Here is an 18656-nt window from a genome sequence, read left to right as displayed (position 1 = left end):
GAGAGAGGGGGTCAGTGAGGCTGGGGCAGACAAAGGGGTTTTTCCGTGCCTTGCAGGGGATAGCAGTGACACTCACTTTTTCCCCAGGTATCTGACGTCCTCACACCAGCTGCTCCTGGAGCCTCCCGCGGCCCCCTCCCCCTGCGTCTCAGCAGCTCCCCGGGGTGGGTCTGGAACCAGCAGGATAAGCAGGATCAAGGCCACGGCCTCCAGGCAGGGCATGATCTGGGGACAGGAGGGCCCAGGAAGCTCAGGGCCGCGTATTATCACAGCCCAAGAAACCCCGGGGGCAACTGGTCACAGTACCAGCCAGTGTCTGACCTCTGGGGTCCAAGCCCTGGGAGTGGTGGGGTGACTTGTTTTTCAGGGCGCTGGTATCCACAGAGCGGGATGTACCACTGTTTCTCAGCCCTCACCACTGCAGCCTCTCCAGGCAGTGGAGTCTCTTTGGGACTTCGTGTAATTCCCATCTTTCCAGTACAGACACCACTCTTTTGGGGTCAATGGACCTGAGATGGTTGAGAACAGGGACCCTCACTACACTGGCCCTGCCTCCCGAGTACCTGCTGCCCCTAGAGCCGACCTTTCCCTGGCCCAGGCCTCCATCTGCCACATAGCCCTGCCCTGGCATCCTCTCCTAGCGGCCCCTCTGCTCAAACCCCAAGGACGGGGATCTCACTACCCACCTTGGGGCAGCCTGCAAACAGCTCAGGCCATGAGAAGGCTTATTCAAGCCAGGTCAGACCTGCCTCCTTGAAGCCCACCCCACTCCCGAGATTCCAAATCTAGCTTCAGCGCTTCACACGCCAGCTCCCCGGCACTGGCTGGCTCCGTAGAGGTCTGCGTGCAGCCTGCACTCCCACCAAGCTGCACTCCCACCAAGCTGCACTCCCAGGGCTGAGCTCAGCACCCTCCACTATGGAGCTCCTTCCTCTTCGGAATGGTCCCGCTCCGAACCCATGTTGGAATCACAAGGCCGCAGCCCAGCGGGGCCTGCCCGGCATCTTCCTCAGCATCCAGCCCAACTGCTGAGCGAGCCTAGCTGCCAGTCCTCCAGGGCCTACTCTATGCCCTGACCCTGCGGCTTGGAACTTCCATCTCTCGTCTCACTGATCCTCAAGATGCCTTAGGTAGCATTTACTACCCCCACTTTACCGACAGGCAAACTGAGGCTCTGAAGAAGGTGACCTGCTTGAGATCACACAGCTGGTAAACTAAGCAGCCAGCTTTTGAGCCTAGGGCCACCACCTCCCCAGCCCACGCTCCCTGTGGGGCCCCAAATGTCCAAAGCTGCCAATGCCTGACCACCCCCCGCCCCCACAATGGCGCCGGGTGCTACGCCAAGTGGCTAAGGTCACCCAAGGCTGGAAAGTCCCTGCCGGTCCAGAGGGAAAGCAGAGGGAAGAAAAGGAAGCTGGACTCACTCGGAGGGCCCAGCGCCAGTTCCCAGTCAGCGTCGTCACAGCCGACCCCAGCACGTAACCCAGACCACTGCAACAGAGGGTCAAGGGCGATGGGCTGTGAAGGGAGGGAGGCGGAAGGCAGACCCCACTGCCAGCCTGACCCAGGGTGCTCCCCTGTGCCCCAGGGAGCTGGCTGTCTGCAGGCTTAGAGCTATTTCACTGAAGAAAGTAAGCCACGTGAGGCCCAGATGGCCGCTGCCCTTGGTCAAGTCACCAGTGACCTCTGGCTCCTGGCTCACCCCCAGCGCCACTCTCCCCACCTATGGAAACCCATACCCTCCACCCTCCTGCCCAAGGCTGGGCCCTGCTTGAGTCAGGCAAGTTCAGGAAATCTGGGTCAGAGGCCAGGGTCCTGACTGCAAATCCTGCTCTGGCCTAGCCTGCTGTGGGGTGCAGGGCCTGGCCCTAACACGCTTCCTCACCTCGCCTCCCAGGGCCGGCCCCTCCCTGGGCGGGCCACACTGCCAACTGTACGAATCTGCAGGGCGCATCCTCATCACCTCTATTCCTCCCCCAGCCCATCAGCTGGCGCCACTGACCCCGTTGACAGATGAGTAAACTGAGGCTCGGAGAGGTAGACTCATGTGGTGAGGAAGGGGTAGCATTGGGACTCAAATTGCAGTCCTCCTGGTTTGACCTCTTCTACCCATGCCCACCCCCTGTTCTGACTCCTTTGGGCCTCAGTTTACCACCTGGGAAAGTGGACCCATGGGTAATACCAACCTTCCAACAGGGATAAAGATGTAGAAGACGGCCAGCACGCGGGTGCGCTCATCCCTCACGAAGAGGTCGCCCAGGACGGTGGGCGCGATGGTGGCGTAGCTGGCTGAGCCAGTGCCCACGACGCCCCGGGACAGGAAGAAGAGCCAAGAATACTGGGCGAGCAGGCACAAGACCACGTGAGTTCCAGAAATCACCCAGAGGGCCAGGGACCCGAGGGTTTGTTGGAAGAGCCAAGGGGACCTCATGACACAGGACCCCAGAGTAGGGAGAGGGGATCGGGGCTATGGACACCTCTCCACTCCAGGTTCCCAAAGTCACATATGTGTCCCCTGAAGCCACCGCCTACCCCCCTGCCCAGGGGAGCCCTTCTCCTGGGTCCCACCATTGCTAACCAGGCCAGTTCCCCAAGACAGCAGCTGTTACCCCCAGTTCCACCCCCTGCAGAGTCAGGCAGAAATGAAGCTGGTGCGGCAGTGAGAGGTAGGAGAGAACAGGTCTCCTGTTAAGAAAGTCCACTGGGTCGGCCAGGCACGGTGGCTCATGCAAGTAATCCCAGCACTTTGGGAGGCCAAGGTGGGCGGATCACCTGAGGTCGGGAGTTCGAGACCAGCCTGGCCCACACGGCAAAACCCTGTCTCTACTAAAAAATACAAAAATTAGCTGGGGGTGGTGGCACGTGCCTGGTATCCCAGCTGCTCTGGAGGCTGAGACAGGAGAATCGCTTGAACTTGGGAGTCAGAGTTTGCAGCGAGCCGAGATTGCACCATTGCACTCCAGCCTGGGCACAAGAGCGAAATTGTGTCTCAAAAAAAAAAAAAAAAGTCCGCCAGCTCTGCCCTGCGCAGCTCAGGCTGGAGACTGGGCCCTCACCTCCTCTCCCAGCCCTCAGTGCAATCCCTGATCCAGTCACAGCCGGGAATGGAGCAGAATTGTCCCCATGCAGCTCTGATGGGGCTGGATCAGGGAGGAAGCAGGTGGGGAAGGGGCCTCAGGGGACTGGGCAGAGGCATGGACACCTACCCGGGGAGAGATGAAGGAGCTAGAGAGACCAGCTCCTGACCAGAGCAAGATCCCGAAGCTCATGGTGGTCTTGCGGCTGTATCGGTCGCCCAGGTAGCCAAACACAGGTGCAGACAGCAGCAGGCAGCCGATGAAGACTGGAGGAGACACACAGGGGCAGCCTGGATCCCCCCACGACCGTGGCAGGGCAGACGGCCCAGCAGGCCTGGGGAGGGAAGGAGCCTGACTCAGAAGCCACAAGCTGGCATCTTGGCAGCGGGTCCAGGGTAGGAGGAAGAAAAGATAAGGTGAACCTCACGGTGCATGGCCAACATACAACCCCAGCCCAGAGTGTGGAGGCCTGGACCCAGCCCCAAACCCAAAGCGCAGCTCTGCCGCTTGCTCTGAGTGTCACCCCAACACTGGAGTAGTCACCATCCCCTCCCAGGATGGCGAAGGTGAGATGGGAAGTGAATGTGGAGCGTCAGGCATGGAGCAGATGCCAGTTTCCCGGCTTTACAAAAACACGTGACCCCTGTGAGCCTGGATACGGGGACAGGCCTGATTTTTCATTCATGCACCTGCTGGGGCAACAGGGAGCAGGGAAAGAGGGAAGTCAGCCTGGGCCTGCTCTGAGCAGCAGATGAGGACGATTTAGAATGAGCACACTGGGCTGGGCGCAGTGGCTCACGCCTGTAATCCCAGCACTTTAGTTGGCTGAGGCAGGCAGATTGCCTGAGCTCAGGAGTTCAAGACCAGCCTGGGCAACATAGTGAAACTCCGTCTCTACTAAAAAAAAAAATACAAAAAAATTAGCCAGGCCTGATGGTGGGCGCTGGTAATCCCAGCTACTCGGGAGGCTGAGGTATGAGAATCGCTTGAACCCGGGAGGCAGAGGTTGCAGTGAGCCGAGATCACGCCACTGCACTCCAGCCTGGGCGACAGAGCAAGGCTTGGTCTCAAAAAAAGGAAAAAAAAAAAAGAAAGAATAAGCACATTCGCTGTGAACTAGTGATGATTCCAGGAAGCCAGGAAAGAGTTGGTTCTCCTACGTAGGTAAAATGTTCCCTGGACACAGCTGCATTTATACTTTTATTTTATTTTTTGAGACAAAGTCTCACTCTGTCACCCAGGCTGGAGTGCAGTGGTTCAATCTCGGCTCACTGCAGCCTCTGCCTCCCGGCCTCAAGCCATCCTCCCACCTCAGCCTCCAGAGTAGTTGAGACTACAGGCACGTACCACCACACCTGGCTAATTTTTATAGTTTTTGTAGAGATGGGGTTTCACCATCTTGCCCAGGCTGGTCTCAAACTCCTGGGCACAAGGGATCCATCCACCTCGGCCTCCTAAAGTGCTGGGGTTACAGGCATGGGCCACTGCGCCCGGCCCACTTTCCATTTTTCTACTGGGCTGTTGTTTGTTCATATGTTTTGGAAATAAGTTCCCATAGAACATAGTTCTATGTTTGTTTTAAGAATTAAAAGCGTAACTTCTGGGACTAAGTTGGCTGGGTTTAAATCCTGGCTCGCCACTTTCTAGCTATGTGACCTTGGGCAGATTCCTTAACTCTTTTGTTCCCCTTTCATCAACAGTGCTGTTCCCTTGTTTGGTTACTGAGAGGATTAAGTAAAATAAAGCACATAAAAGTTATCTGCATAGCTTCATGTAAACATCCAACAAATGTTATCTATTATTATTACTGATTGCATAATTTCAATCATCATCATACAGAAGTGTTTAGCTTTGACGTTGTCAAGTTTATTAACCTTCTAGAAGGGCAAGAGTTGTTTCACATCTTGTTTATGAATATCTTCTTTATCCAAAAGTTATAAAACTATTTCCCAGCCAGGCGCGGTGGCTCACACCTGTAATCCCAGCACTTTGGGAGGCCAAGGCGGGTGGATCACCTGAGGTCAGGAGTTCGAGACCAGCCTTGCCAACATGGTGAAACCCCATCTTTACTAAAAATACAGAAATTAGCCAGGTGTGGTGGTTGCACGCCTATAATCCCAGCTACTAGGGAGGCTGAGGGAGGAGAATTGCTTGAACCCTGGAGGCGGAGGTGGCAGTGAGCCAAGATTGTGCCACTGCACTCCAGCCTGTGTGACAGAGCGAGACTCTGTCTCAAAACAGCAACAAACGACAAACAATAAATAAATCTATTTTTCCCCATATTCCTCACATGCAGGGATCACTTGCAGGCTGTTTTAAGTGCCTTAAACCTGCAGACGCTCTGTGACTGACTCTGCAGATGCCCTTCCCAAGGGGAAAGCAGACACTCTTCATTTCCAACATCTCCAAATTCAAATCATTTCTTTGACATAGTGGATGAAATGAATGCTCCCAGAGTTAAAAGACAGACTCTGGAGGCACACTTCCTGGATTCGAATCCCAGCTTCAGCAAGTCTCCTAACTTCTCTGAGCCTCAGTTTCATCAGCTGTAAAATGGACATAATAGTAAAACTTGCCTCATGGGATTGTTGTGAAGATTAAATGAGTTGATATTTAAAGCACTTAGAATAGTGCCTGGCACGTGGTAAGGGCCAAGTCAGTGTTAGTTTTAAATGTGATTAATTAATTAACTCACTCCAGTAGCCTCTCTATCCCATGGGTGGGTGAAAGGAGCCTGACCACTGCCTCTTCTCACCTTCCACCACTCTCTCTTTTTATTGATTTTTTGAGACAGAGTCTCATTCTGTGGCCCAGTCTGAAGTGCAGTGGCACGATCTCAGTTCACTGCAACCTCCACCTTCTGGGTTCAAGTGATTCTCTTGTCTCAGTCTCCCAAGTAGCAAGATTACAGGCACCTGCCACCACACCTGGCTAATCTTTGTATTTTTAGTAGAGACAGGGTTTCACCACGTTGGTCAGGCTGGTCTCAAACTCCCAACCTCAGGTGATCCACCCACCTTGGCCTCCCAAAGTGCTGGGATTACCGGCATGAGCCACTGCACCTGACCCAATCCCTCTATCTCTTCACCACCCTCTCCCTCAGTCATCAGTTTCCTCTTCTTAGCAGCCCTGTGGACAAACAGCAGGCTGGGTCTAGGGCCACAGCATGGCAACCCGAAAAGGTAAAGAGACCTCACCTGAGGCCACCAGAGATCAGCCTGGTCATCAGGCCTCCAAGCCCACTGTCCTTTCCGTGAAGTTTTTGAGCTGTTTCTGCAAAGATGACCCTTCTCTTCACCTACTCCCAAATACACACACACACACACACACACACACACACACACACTTCGCCCTCCGTGGCCCAGGCCTTATAGTAATAATCCTGACCACTATGGTAGAACCAGTGAAGGGCCAGCATGGTGGCTCACGCCTGTAATCTCAACAATCTGGGAGGCCGAGACTGGCAGATCACCTGAGGTCAAGAGTTCAAAACCAACCTGGCCACCATGGTGAGACCCCCATCTCTACTAAAACTACAAAAATTAGCCGGGTATGGTGGCGGGCACCTGCAATCCCAGCTACTCAGGAGGCTGAGGCAGGAGAGTCACCTGAACCCGGGAGGCAGAGGTTGCAGTGAACCAAGATTGTGCACTCCAACCTGGTCAATAAGAGTGAAACTTCGTCTCAAAAAAAAAAAAAAAAAAGAACGAGTGAAGGGAAATGTTGACTAAACCACCATTATCTATTTAATCGAGGAGGTTGTGGGTATCTCACTTTGGCTACAGATATGGCTGGCAGATCAGCATCAGTTGCCGCCTCTTGGCCGCAAGACTAAGGGGCAATTGGAAATGATGCATGTTCTAAAGCCATGGTCTTCTAACTCTTGCTCACGTAACTCTTTTTTTTTTTTTTTTTCCTTTTTGTGGAGAAGGAAGTCTCACTATATTGCCCAAGCAGGTCTTGAACTCCTGGGCTCAAGCTATTCTCCCGCCTCTGCCTCCCTAAGAGCTGGCATGACAGGCGTGAGCCACCACACCTGGCTCTCACCTCATTTTTAAAGAAGTTTCTAGAACTACGTACCCTTCCGCATATTTTCAGCTAATATTAAAATGTTCTTATCCCGAGTTTGAATCGTTGCCAAGGATGGGACTTCCAGCATTGTTGTGTATTTTTTTTAACTGTATTTTCATCCAAACTCTTGGAACTACAGGGTCGAGTTTATTCAGTTTACGGGGAATGTCTGCAGTAGAATCCAAGTCATAACGCCCGTCCTCTTTTGCCAAAGCAGTTAGACAATCAAATTGATTATAAGAAAAATGTTGCCCGGCGTGGTGCCTCACGCCTATAATCCCAGCACTTTGGGAGGCTGAGATGGGCGGATCACCTGAGGTCGGGAATTCGAGACCAGCCTGGCCAACATGGTGGTGCACACCTGTAATCCCAGCTACTCGGGAGGCTGAGGCAGGAGAATTGCTTGAACCTGGGAGGTGGAGGTTGCAGTGAGCCGAGATCGTGCCATTGCACTCTAGCCTGGGCAACAAGAACAAAACTCTGTCTCAAAAAAAAAAAAAGAAAAATGTTGGCTTCATTTTTTTCATTGAAACAAATGTGTTGACATGCATCCCTGAGACCATTATCTCACTTTGAATTCTAATTCGTAGATAAATAGTAGACATTGCACACAGGGACAGCTAGATAAGGCTTGGCTCCTTGCCTGGGCTTGTGGCCTGGGGCAAATCTCCCCAGCATGTTTCTCCTGATGCTCTCTGCTTTGCTCCCAAGGTCCCCCCAGCAGAAGCCAAACATCCACGCAGGGGCCTCTGTTTGATGCCCCGGAGGTTTTTACACCCAGGAACAGCACATCCAGGATGCGGAGAGGGGTCCCTCTCTGCTTACTGCCGTAGCCAGGGAATTGTACAACGGAAGAAGAGGAAGGAGAACCACAGGCCGACCACAGGCTCCCCGGCAGGCAGGTCATTTTAGGAAAAAAACATACAGGCTTGAGGATCTAGAAATAAATCAGTCTCTTAAAACTCTCCGTGTTCGGCCGGGCGCGGTGGCTCAAGCCTGTAATCCCAGCACTTTGGGAGGCCGAGGCGGGTGGATCACGAGGTCAGGAGATCGAGACCATCCTGGCTAACATGGTGAAACCCCGTCTCTACTAAAAATACAAAAAACTAGCCGGGCGTGGTGGCGGGCGCCTGTAGTCCCAGCTACTCGGAGGCTGAGGCAGGAGAATGGCGTGAACCTGGGAGGCGGAGCTTGCAGTGAGCCGAGATCGCGCCACTGCACTCCAGCCTGGGTGACACAGCGCGAGACTCCGTCTCAAAAAAAAAAAAAAAAAAAAAAAAAAAAAAAAAACTCTCCGTGTTCATGTAGCCCCTGGAAAGTTACTGTGTATCCCCAGAGATCCCTGTACCCCAGTTTGAGAGTCATGTTCTAAAGCCCTGAGATGATGGACTGGGAGAAGGACCCTCAGTGCCTACTGATTACAGGCTGGGTGTGTGCACAGGTGTATCACGTGTTGTGACCACATGTGTGCCCATGTGGGAGTGTGGATATGCACATGTGTGAATGTGTGTCACCATCCAGGCACCCACAAGGGAAAAGCTAATGCCTCATGACCCCAAGCACTCTGATGTTGTGATGGGACGTGTGGCTGCTCCCTGCTGCTGGGTGTTAGGCTCTCTGTGGGTCCAGAGTCCATCTGAGCCCACGCGGGGGGATGTGTCTGTGTCTGTGTCTGTCTGTTTGACTTCGTGTGTCCCAGTAGTCAGATTTTTCAGGTCTGTGAGAGGAAAGCACACATGAAGATTTCTCAAACCCCAGCAAGCCTCTGGTGCACAGTTGAGCCTCAGCAATACGAAGGGAAGGAATGACTAGCTCCACAGCCAGGAGCTGAGGCTCGGAGGCCTCTCCCAGCCCCACCTCCCTCTGCTCTCCTGCAGCACCCTACACTCAAACTACCACGGCTGTTCCAGCCTGGGCTCTCTCCCGCTCCTGCCTACACTGTCCCTCAGGCCCACGCCGCACCCACCCTCTGTGCCAGGGGACCCAGTGGGGCTGGAGCTGGGCACGGAACATGACCCACAGAAAGAGCCCACCCCAGCAGGAACCCAGGACCCAGCTCCAGAGCCAGGGTTCCTCCTTACCAGTCTGAAGCAAACCAGCATGGCTGTCACTGATTTGAAAAACCTCCTGTACGTCCAGCAGCACTCCTGTGGACAGAGGGACGGTGCTCAGGAAATGGGAAGTCACACTCCTGGCCTCTGAAGGCAGCTGCTCCAGGTTTGACACAGGACCACAGCACAGCGGAAGGCATGGCACCGAAGCCCACTGTTCTCTCCCCCGTCTCCCACACGTGCACAACCACACACACAACAACAGACACACAGAGAAACATGTACATTTCAAACACTCAAAGAAACAAGCATCCCTTGGCCGGGCACGGTGGCTCACGCTTGTAATCCCAGCACTTTGGAAGGCCAAGGCGGACAGATCACCTGAGGTCAGGAGTTCGAGACCAGCCATGGTCAATATGGTGAGATCCCGTCTCTACTAAAAATACAAAAAATTAGACAGACGTGGTGGCCAGTGCCTGTAATCCCAGCTACTTGGGAGGCTGAGGCAGGAGAATCGCTTGAACCCGGGAGGCGGAGGTTGCCGTGAGCTGAGATTGCACCACTGCACTCCAGCCTGGGCAACAAGAGCGAAGCTCCATCTCAAAAAAAAAAAAAAAAAAAAAAAAGAAAGAAAGAAAGAAAGAAACAAGCATCCCAAAGGCACAGACATTCACATACACACGTCGACATACAAGCACACAGCCACACAGCTCCTTCCCTCCTCTTCATGTGGGAACACAGATATAAATAGATACAAACAGGCATTTCCAGAGCAACACACCTGCAGAGGCACAAATATACACACGCACAGGAACTCACACTCACAGACATGTACACCCAGCCTCATACACACAGACACACAGACACATGTGCAGTGAGATGTACCCATAAAGACACACCCAGAGACCCACCTGCGTATGCACAGGCTTAGGGCTGCCATCCGCACTGCGGTCAGAGGGGCACAGCTCCCTGTTGCTGCGCAGCGCACAGCCCTTTACTTAGGCCACTGTGTAAACAGAAGTCCCTAGAGCTGTGCAGCACAGCGGCCTTGCTCGTGCAAACACCGGATATGCATTGATGAACATGTACATACAAAGATGAACGTGTCCCGGCTTGCACGCATGCGCACACACAAGCAGGTTCTTCCAGAGGCACCGCAGTGGGCGCCCAGCCTAATGCAGAGAGAGAACGTGGGTCTCCCAGACACCAGGGTCTGTTTCCTGATAGCCTCTTGGTGGTGTCTCAGAAAGGGTCCGGGTCTGCAGCACCTGCTCACGTGAGCCATGCGGCTCTGGCCCTGTCGTTATTATGAAGAGCAACAACCATCACTTTCATGAATCAGGAGGTGACTGAGGGCCAGGCCCTGAGCTGTACACTTGCAGCTGTCATCCTAAAAGGAGGGGACTCTCATTGCCCCCATTCTACAGATGAGGAAACAGAGGCTCCAGCAGCCCAAGGTTGCCCGTCTGAAGCTGGGGGAGCTGGGGCTCAAATCTCAGCCAGAGGCAGCCTGTCCACACACCCAGAACCACAGAAGGGGAGCGGAAGCCCCCAAGTGGGTCCCCGCAGAAACACCCAAGAAAGTCCTGCGTGCGCACCTCCAAGACCTGCCCCAGGCACATAAAGATCAAGGAATCAGAGGAGCAAAGCAAGAAATCTTTGTTGAGGGCCGGGCACGGTGGCTCACGCCTGTAATCCCAGCATGTTGGGAGGCCGAGGCTGGAAGATCACAAGGTCAGGAGATCGAGACCATCATGGCTAACATGGTGAAACCCCGTCTCTACTAAAAATACTCTACTAAATACTCTACTAAAATACTCTAAAAATACTAAAAATATTTTGGAGACTCTGTCTCCAAAAATAAAAAAAAGAAATAAATCTTTGTTTAGACATTTAATTTGTCCCCAGTTGCCACCGCAACCTAGCATACAAACCGGCATGTCTTTTTCCTCCTTTAATATTTCATTTGTTGTTGTTTGGGTTTTTTTGTTTGTTTTTTGTTTTTTTGTGTTTTTTTGAGACAGAGTCTCACTCTTTCATCCAGGCTGGAATGCAATGATGCAATCTCTGCTCACTGCAACCTCCACCTCCTGGGTTCAGGCGATTCTCCTGCCTCAGCCTCCCAAGTAGCCGGGATTACAGGCATCTGCCACCATGCCCGGCTAATTTTTGTATTTTTAGTAGAGACAGGGTTTCACCATGTTGGCCAGACTGGTCTCGAACTCCTGACCTCTGATGGCACACCCGCCTTGGCCTCCCAGAGTGCTGGGATTACAGGTGTGAGCCACTGCGCCCAGCCTGTTGTTTTTTTGAGATGGAGTCTCGCTGTGTCGCCCAGGCTGGAATACAATGGCGCAATCTCGGCTAATTCCAACCTCTGCCTCTTGGGTTCAAGTGATTCTCCTGCCTTAGCCTCCCAAGTAGCTGGGATTACAGGCACACGCCACCATGCCCAGCTAATTTTTATATTTTTAGTAGAGACAGGGTTTCACCATGTTGGCCAGGCTGGTCTCGAACTCCTGACCTCAGGTGATCCACCTGCCATGGCCTCTCAAAGTCCCCTTTATATTATTTTAAATACACAAAGAAGACAGTCTTTGGAAAGAAAAAAAGTAGACAACACAGGTAAGCAAAATAAATAGCTAAACAAAAATGCTCTAAATCGTACCCATCTTCCATTTTCAGGAATGAGGACTCATCCCCTTGTTTTATCTCCTCCTGGGCTCCTCCCAGCCCCATAGTGCTCTAGGGGTGACCCAGGGGCAAGTGTGCACCCAGCCTTGCTTTTACCTGTAACCTACCACCCTGGCCCCATAAGAGCTGTTTCCTGCAAGAACATTTTAGCTGTTTGCCCCCACCAGTTTCCAGACGCTCAGCATGGTTTCACTTCTCCAGGTCTCTGTCCCCATAGTAATCACAGCCCCCTTTTTTGCACATACAGAGGAAGTGCTAATGGGGAAGGGACCTGGGCAGGCAAGACTCAGGGTCTTAGGGCCCAGCCAGGGGCCCCCAGGGCTAGCGGCAGAGAGAGCGGGTCCCCAGGCTCCCGGGTTCTGGGAGCTCCGCACTGGTGATTCCTGGCTCTCATCTGCCTCTTGCTCCTTCCCGCCTTCGCGTGCCCTTGGCCCACACGCCAACTCAAGCCTCCTCAGCTTTGGCCTGATCCACTACAGCAGCCTCTGAACTGACTCCCTGGATCATTTTGCCTCCATCAGGGCCTCAAATCCAATGATATGGCTCCCCATTGCCCACGGCAGAAAGTCCAAGCTCCCAGTCTGGCACCCGAGAAGCTCTGATCTCACCCCATACACCCCTTCGGGGTTGTTTGTTTGTTTAGTGTATTTTGTTTTGCTTTTTGTCTTTAGGGGTTTAAGATAAGATCTTGCTCTGTCACTCAGGCTACAGTGCAGTGGTACGATCACTGCTCACTGCAGCCTCAAGCAATCCTCCTGCTGAATTCAGCCTCAAGTAATCCTCCTGCTTCAGTCTCAAGTAATCCTCCTGCTGAATTCAGCCTCAAGCAATCCTCCTGCTTCAGCCTCAAGCAATCCTCCTGCTTCAGCCTCAAGCAATCCTCCCAAGAGGCTGGAGACATCACTGTCTTCAGCTGTCACTGTCCCTGGCTAACTTTTAAAATTTTTTGTAGAGACAAGGTTTTTCTATGTTGCCCAGGTTGGTCTCGAACTCCTGACCTCAAATGAGGAGGAGAAGCTTCTGACCTCTGAGCTCCTCAAAGACAATGACCAGGTCTGGGGATGGCTCTGCAGCCCCTAGAGTTTCATGATTCCACAGCCACTCTCTGGCATGCTGAGCTGGTAACTGACAGATCAATGCCCAGGTCTCAGAGATGCCTAGCAGCTGCAGGCACCCTCCTGAGCTCCCAGCCCGGCCTGTGCCTCCCCCTTGTCTGGCCGCACCTCTCTGCCTCGCAGGACTGCCATCAACCAGCCTCTATCTCTGCCCCATAAGATGGTCGTTCCTGAGTTCAGGAACTACAAGTCCGTTTTCCTCCCTGGGTCCCCAGGAGCCACCAGGGGTCCTACTCACAGTTAGTGCTCAGTCAGTCTTGAATGAATGAATGAGTGAATGAATGAATGGATGAATGAATGACAAGAAGAGCAAGTGGAGTCTCAATCAGTTGCTGTTATTGTTGTTGTTGTTGTTTGAGATGGAGTCTCGTTCTGTCGCCCAGGCTGGAGTGCAATGACGCGATCTCAGCTCACTGCAACCTCCACCTCCCTCGTTCAAGCGACTCTCCTGCCTCAGCCTCCCAAGTAACTGTGATTACAGGCACCCGCCACCACACCTGGCTAATTTTTGTGTTTTTAGCAGAGACAAGGTTTCACTATGTCGCCCAGGCTGGTCTCAAACTCCTAACCTCAGGTGATCCACCCACCTCAGCCTCCCAAAGTGCTGGGATTACAGGTGTGAGCCACCGTGCCCAGCCCCTGATCAGTCTTGAATGAATGAATGAGTGAGTGAGTGAGTGAGTGAGTGAATGAGCGACAGAAGACAGAAGCAGGCTGAGCCCTGAGGCCTGCAAGAAGGAAGGCAGAATGTGCAAGGTTTGCGAGCAGTCTGTTGTCCTAGAAACGCAGCCAGCAGGAGCTATTCTTGTCTGGGCCAGGCTACCCTGTCCTCCACCCAGAACCTCGTGGTCTCTGCCTGGAAGTCCTCCCTGCTATCCTCACCAACCCACCCCTCATTATGCCTCTGGCTCCACCCCCACTGTGTCCTCTCTTAATTTTTAAATATATATATATATATATATATATTTTTTTTTTTTTTTTTTTTTGAGACAGAGTCTTGCTCTGTCGCCCAGACTGGTGTGCAATGGTGGAATCTTGGCTCACTGCAACATCCATCTCCCGGGTTCAATCAATTCTCTACCTCAGCCTCCACAGTAGCTGAGATTACAGGCGCCCACTACCACACTCGGCTAATTTTTATAGTTTTAGTAGAGACGGGGATTCAACATGTTGCCCAGGCTGGTCACGAACTCCTCACCTCAAGTGATCTGCCTGCTTTGGCCACCCACAGTGCTGGGATTACAGGCGTGAGCCACTGCATCCAGTCCTAAAATAGTTTTAATTTTTTAAATAGAGACAGAGTCTTGGCCGGGTGCGGTGGCTCACGCCTGTAATCCCTGCACTTTGGGAGGCTGAGATGAGCGGATCACCTGAGGTCTGGACTTTGAGACAGCCTGGCATACATGGCAAAACCCCATCTCTACTAAAAATACAAAAACTAGCCTGGCATGCTGGTGTGCGCCTGTAGTCCCAGCTACTCGGGAGGCTGAAATAGGAATCTCTTGAACCCGGGAGGCAGAGTTTGCAGTGAGCCAAGATCATGCCACCGCACTCCAGCCTGGGCGACAGAGCGAGACTCCATCTCAAGAAAAAAAAAAAAAGGCCGGGTGCAGTGGCTCACGCCTGTAATCCCAGCACTTTGGGAGGCCGAGGCAGGCGGATCACCTGATGTCAGGAGTTCAAGACCAGCCTAACTAACATGGTAAAACCCTGTCTCTACTCCTCTATTCAAAATACAAAAATTAACAAGACATGGTGGTGCATGCCTGTAGTCCCAGCGACTCAGGAAGCTGAGGCAGGAGAATCACTTGAACCCGGGAGGCAGAGGTTGCAGTGAGCTGAGATTGCGCCACTGTACTCCAGCCTGGACGACAGAGCGAGACTCTGTCTGAAAAAAAAAAAGAGAGACAGAGCCTCACTATGTTGACTAGGTTGGTCTCAAACTCCTGGGCTCAAGCAATCTTCCTGCCTCAGCCTCCCAAAGTGCTGGAATTACAAGTGGGAGCCACCATGCCCAGCCTGTGCCCCATCTTTAACTGAGGCTGGATTAGGAATGTCAGTTGGTCCTCCCCGATTCGGGCAGACCTGAAAACCACCTCTAGAGGGGAGAACACCAGAGACAGGGCCGGGAACAGAAAGATGGATGATGGCTGGAAGACCACCATGGATCTGCAGCCCCTGGCTGGCGGGCAGAACTGCTGGTGCTGCCCAGGGTGGCCGTCCCCTCCTCACCTGCGATGATGAACCAGTTCATGTAGTTCAGAAGGTTGATGTAGCAGAGCACGGCAGCAGCCACGTAGGCCCTCCACCGGGGCAGGCTCCAGGGGGCGGGCGTGGTGGGAGGGGGACACTGCCTGCCTGGCCCTGGGGACTGGCCCTGTGGCCCTCCTGGCCCAGGCTCAGGGTACTCTGCTGACATGCCCCCAGCCATGCCAGCCTGCAGCTCCTGGCCTGAGACCGGCACCAGGACGAAGCAACAGCAGCTCAGCACCAAGTCACTTCCTGTGGGTTCTCAGGCTCCAAACCTCAAAGCAGCTGCCTTAACTGTTGGGCATCTTATCGCAGGTTCCCCCAGAGCCCACGGCAGTCTCACCAGTGCGATTTCCCCATCATCAGCCTCCGAGACCTGCTGCGGAGGAGAAGGGCTCCTGGCACCCCTACCCTGGGGGACTGGACAACTGTGTGGTCCCCTCGATCCAGGCTGCAGCTTCAGTGGCTGCAGTGAGGAAGCAAAGCTTCCAGGGCAGGAAATGAGACGAACCTCCCAGAGGGCTGCTCGCTGTGAGATGGTCTGGCTGCCCATACGGGACTGTGAACCAATGCCTTGAAGCCCGGGCAAAGGAGGAAGGCTAGGCATCGGCCAAGACAGCAGCACTGCACTTGACTGCCAGGCAAGGCGAGCACCTACCCAGGATCTAAGGTCGTTCCCGGAGAAACAAACGTAGCAGAGGAGGCTGCCTACAAGAAGACAGTCTATGAGCAGAACTCATCAGTTGGGGCTGGGAAGTCCTCAGTGAGGGGCAGGGCGTCGGCACGGTCACAAAGCGTCTCTTGATAGATTGCTTATTAGTAACAAGAGGAAAAAGAGTAACTATACAGTAGAGGAATCAGACATCTTGACCGAGGGGTTATAATAAATCACCTGTGAGAGGCAGGAGGGTGTCGTGAGAAGGTCTTCGCATGCCACGGCATCATCTATGCAGCATTCCAGCCAGGAAGGCACAGCCGGAATCTCATCATGAGAAGACATCAGCCGGGCCCACGCCTGTAATCCTAACACTGGGAGGCCAAGGCAGGAGGATCATCCGAGCCCAGAAGTTTGTGACCAGCCTAGGCAACATGGCGAAACCCCATTGCTACAAAAATACCCAAAAATAAATAAATAATTTAAAAAAAAAAAAAGCTGGGTGTGGTGGCGTGCATCTATGGTCCCAGTTACTTGGGAGGCTGCGGCAGGAATGATCATCTTAGCCTGGGAAGTCGAGGCTGCAGTGACCCATGTTCACACCACTGCACTCCAGGCTGGGTGACGAAGCAAGACCCCGTCTCAAAAACAAATTTTTTTTTTAATTTTTAAAATGAAAAAACATCAGACGAGCCCAAATTGAGAAACACTATTTATTTAAAGGGACTGTATATTCGAAAACGTCAGAGTCACGAAAGACTAAGGAAGACTGAGGGAGCCGGGCGTGGTGGCTCATGCCTGTTATCCCAGCACTTTGGGAAGCCGAGGCGGGTGGATCACCTGAGGTCGGGAGTTCAAGACCAGCCTGACCAACGTGGAGAAACCCCGTCTCTATTAAAAATACAAAATTAACTGTTCATGGTGTTACCTGCCTGTAATTCCAGCTACTTAGGAGGCTGAGGCAGGAGAATCACTCGAATCCAGTCGGCGGAGGTTGTGGTGAGCCAAGATTGTGCCATTACACTCCAGCCTGGTCAATAAGAGCAAAACTCCGTCCAAAAAAAAGAGGAAAGAAGAAAGAAATAAATAAAAAGAAAGAAGGAAGGAAGGAAGGAAGGAAGGAAGGAAGGAAGGAAGGAAGGAAGGAAGGAAGGAAGGAAGGAAGGAAAGAGGGACTGTTTTGGATTGAAGGAGACAAAAGAGACAAGACAATAAGACAATTAAGGGTAGCACAGGATCCCAGCCTCGCTCCTGTACTGGATCAATTGATAAAATTGGATCAGGAAAACATAGCATATCAACGTCTGTGAACTACGGTTATGTAAGTAAATAAGTAAATATCCTTATCTGAAGTATCTAGGGGCACGGGGCATGATGTATGCCCCTCATTCTCAAACGGTTCAGGAAAAAATATTAGACACGTATAGTAAGAAAGCAAATGGGGCAAATACTAATAATAGATGAATCTGGGTAAAGATTATAAGGGTTTCTTTGTACTATATGATAAACTTTCTATAAGTTATAAATTATGTCTAAACAAAAAGTTAAAGCATAAAATGACAAAACCAATTTAAAAATGGGTGAAGAGCCAGGCATAGTGGCATCGACTTGTAGTCCCAGCTACTCTGGAGGCTGAGGTGGGAGGATCACTTGAGCCTGGGAGGTTGAGGCCACAGTGAGCTATGATCGTGCCACTGCTCTCCAGCTTGGACAACAGAGCAAGACTCCACCACTGAAAAAAATACATCAGGGGGGCCGGGCGCGGTGGCTCAAGCCTGTAATCCCAGCACTTTGGGAGGCCGAGACGGGCGGATCACGAGGTCAGGAGATCGAGACCATCCTGGCTGACACGGTGAAACCCTGTCTCTACTAAAAAATACAAAAAACTAGCTGGGCGAGGTGGCGGGCGCCTGTAGTCCCCGCTACTCGGGAGGCTGAGGCAGGAGAATGGCGTAAACCCGGGAGGCGGAGCTTGCAGTGAGCCGAGATCTGGCCACTGCACTCCAGCCTGGGCGGCAGAGCGAGACTCCGTCTCAAAAAAAAAAAAAAAAAAAAAAAAAAAAAAAAAAAAAAAAAAAAAAAATACATCAGGGGAACAAAAATGGGGCAAGGAGTTGAACAGACATTTATCTGAAGATATACAGATGACCAACAAGCACATAAAAAGATGTTCAGGCCAGGCACAGTAGCTCACGCCTGTAATCACCGCACTTTAGGAGGCTCGGGTGGGCGGATCACAAGGTCAGGAGTTCGAGACCAGCCTGGCCAACATAGTGAAACTCCATGGCCGAGTGCAGTGGCTCATGCCTGTAATCCCAGCACTTTGGGAGGCCAAGGCCGGTGGATCACAAGGTCAGAAGATCGAGACCATCCTGGCAAACATGGAGAAACCCTGTTTCTACTAAAAATACAAAAAATTACCCGGGCATGGTGGTGGGCACCTGTAGTCCCAGCTACTCGAGAGGCTGAGGCAGGAGAATGGTGTGAACCTGGAAGGCGGAGGTTGCAGTGAGCCGAGATCACGCCACTGCACTCCAGCCTGGGCGACAGAGCCAGACTTTGCCTCTAAAAAAAAAAAAAAAAAAAGAAACTCCATATCTACTAAAAATACAAAAATTAGCTGGGCGTGGTGGCATGTGCCTGTAATCCCAACTACTTAGGAGGCTTCTTGAACCCAGGAGGAGGAGGTTGCAGTGAGCTGAGATCGTGCCACTGCACTTCAGCCTGGGTGACAGAGCGAGAC

The 18656-nt window shown here is 52.5% G+C and overlaps 1 protein-coding gene across 2 annotated transcripts in view; it reads right to left on the bottom strand.

Moving 5' to 3' along the window:
* The window catches only part of SPNS3 (sphingolipid transporter 3 (putative)), a 55192-nt gene extending 39472 nt beyond the window's left edge, over positions 1–15720 (bottom strand). Inside the window, exons 1-6 of one of the 2 annotated variants that reach the window (XM_025362533.1) lie at positions 15241–15720; positions 9230–9295; positions 3207–3343; positions 2187–2338; positions 1425–1491; positions 77–225 (exon numbers count right to left, since the gene is read on the bottom strand). In XM_025362533.1, the coding sequence (XP_025218318.1) occupies positions 77–225; positions 1425–1491; positions 2187–2338; positions 3207–3343; positions 9230–9295; positions 15241–15439 (770 nt within the window). In that variant the 5' untranslated portion in view covers positions 15440–15720. The remainder of the gene's footprint in view (positions 1–76; positions 226–1424; positions 1492–2186; positions 2339–3206; positions 3344–9229; positions 9296–15240) is intronic. The other variant, XM_025362534.1, reaches the window with a different exon arrangement.
* Between the last annotated feature and the right edge of the window lie 2936 nt (positions 15721–18656).

Source organism: Theropithecus gelada, chromosome 16, assembly GCF_003255815.1.
Source record: "Theropithecus gelada isolate Dixy chromosome 16, Tgel_1.0, whole genome shotgun sequence".
Taxonomy (NCBI): Eukaryota; Metazoa; Chordata; class Mammalia; order Primates; family Cercopithecidae; genus Theropithecus; species Theropithecus gelada.
Note: the sequence above shows the minus strand (reverse complement) of the source record. Positions and strands in the feature narration are given on the sequence as shown.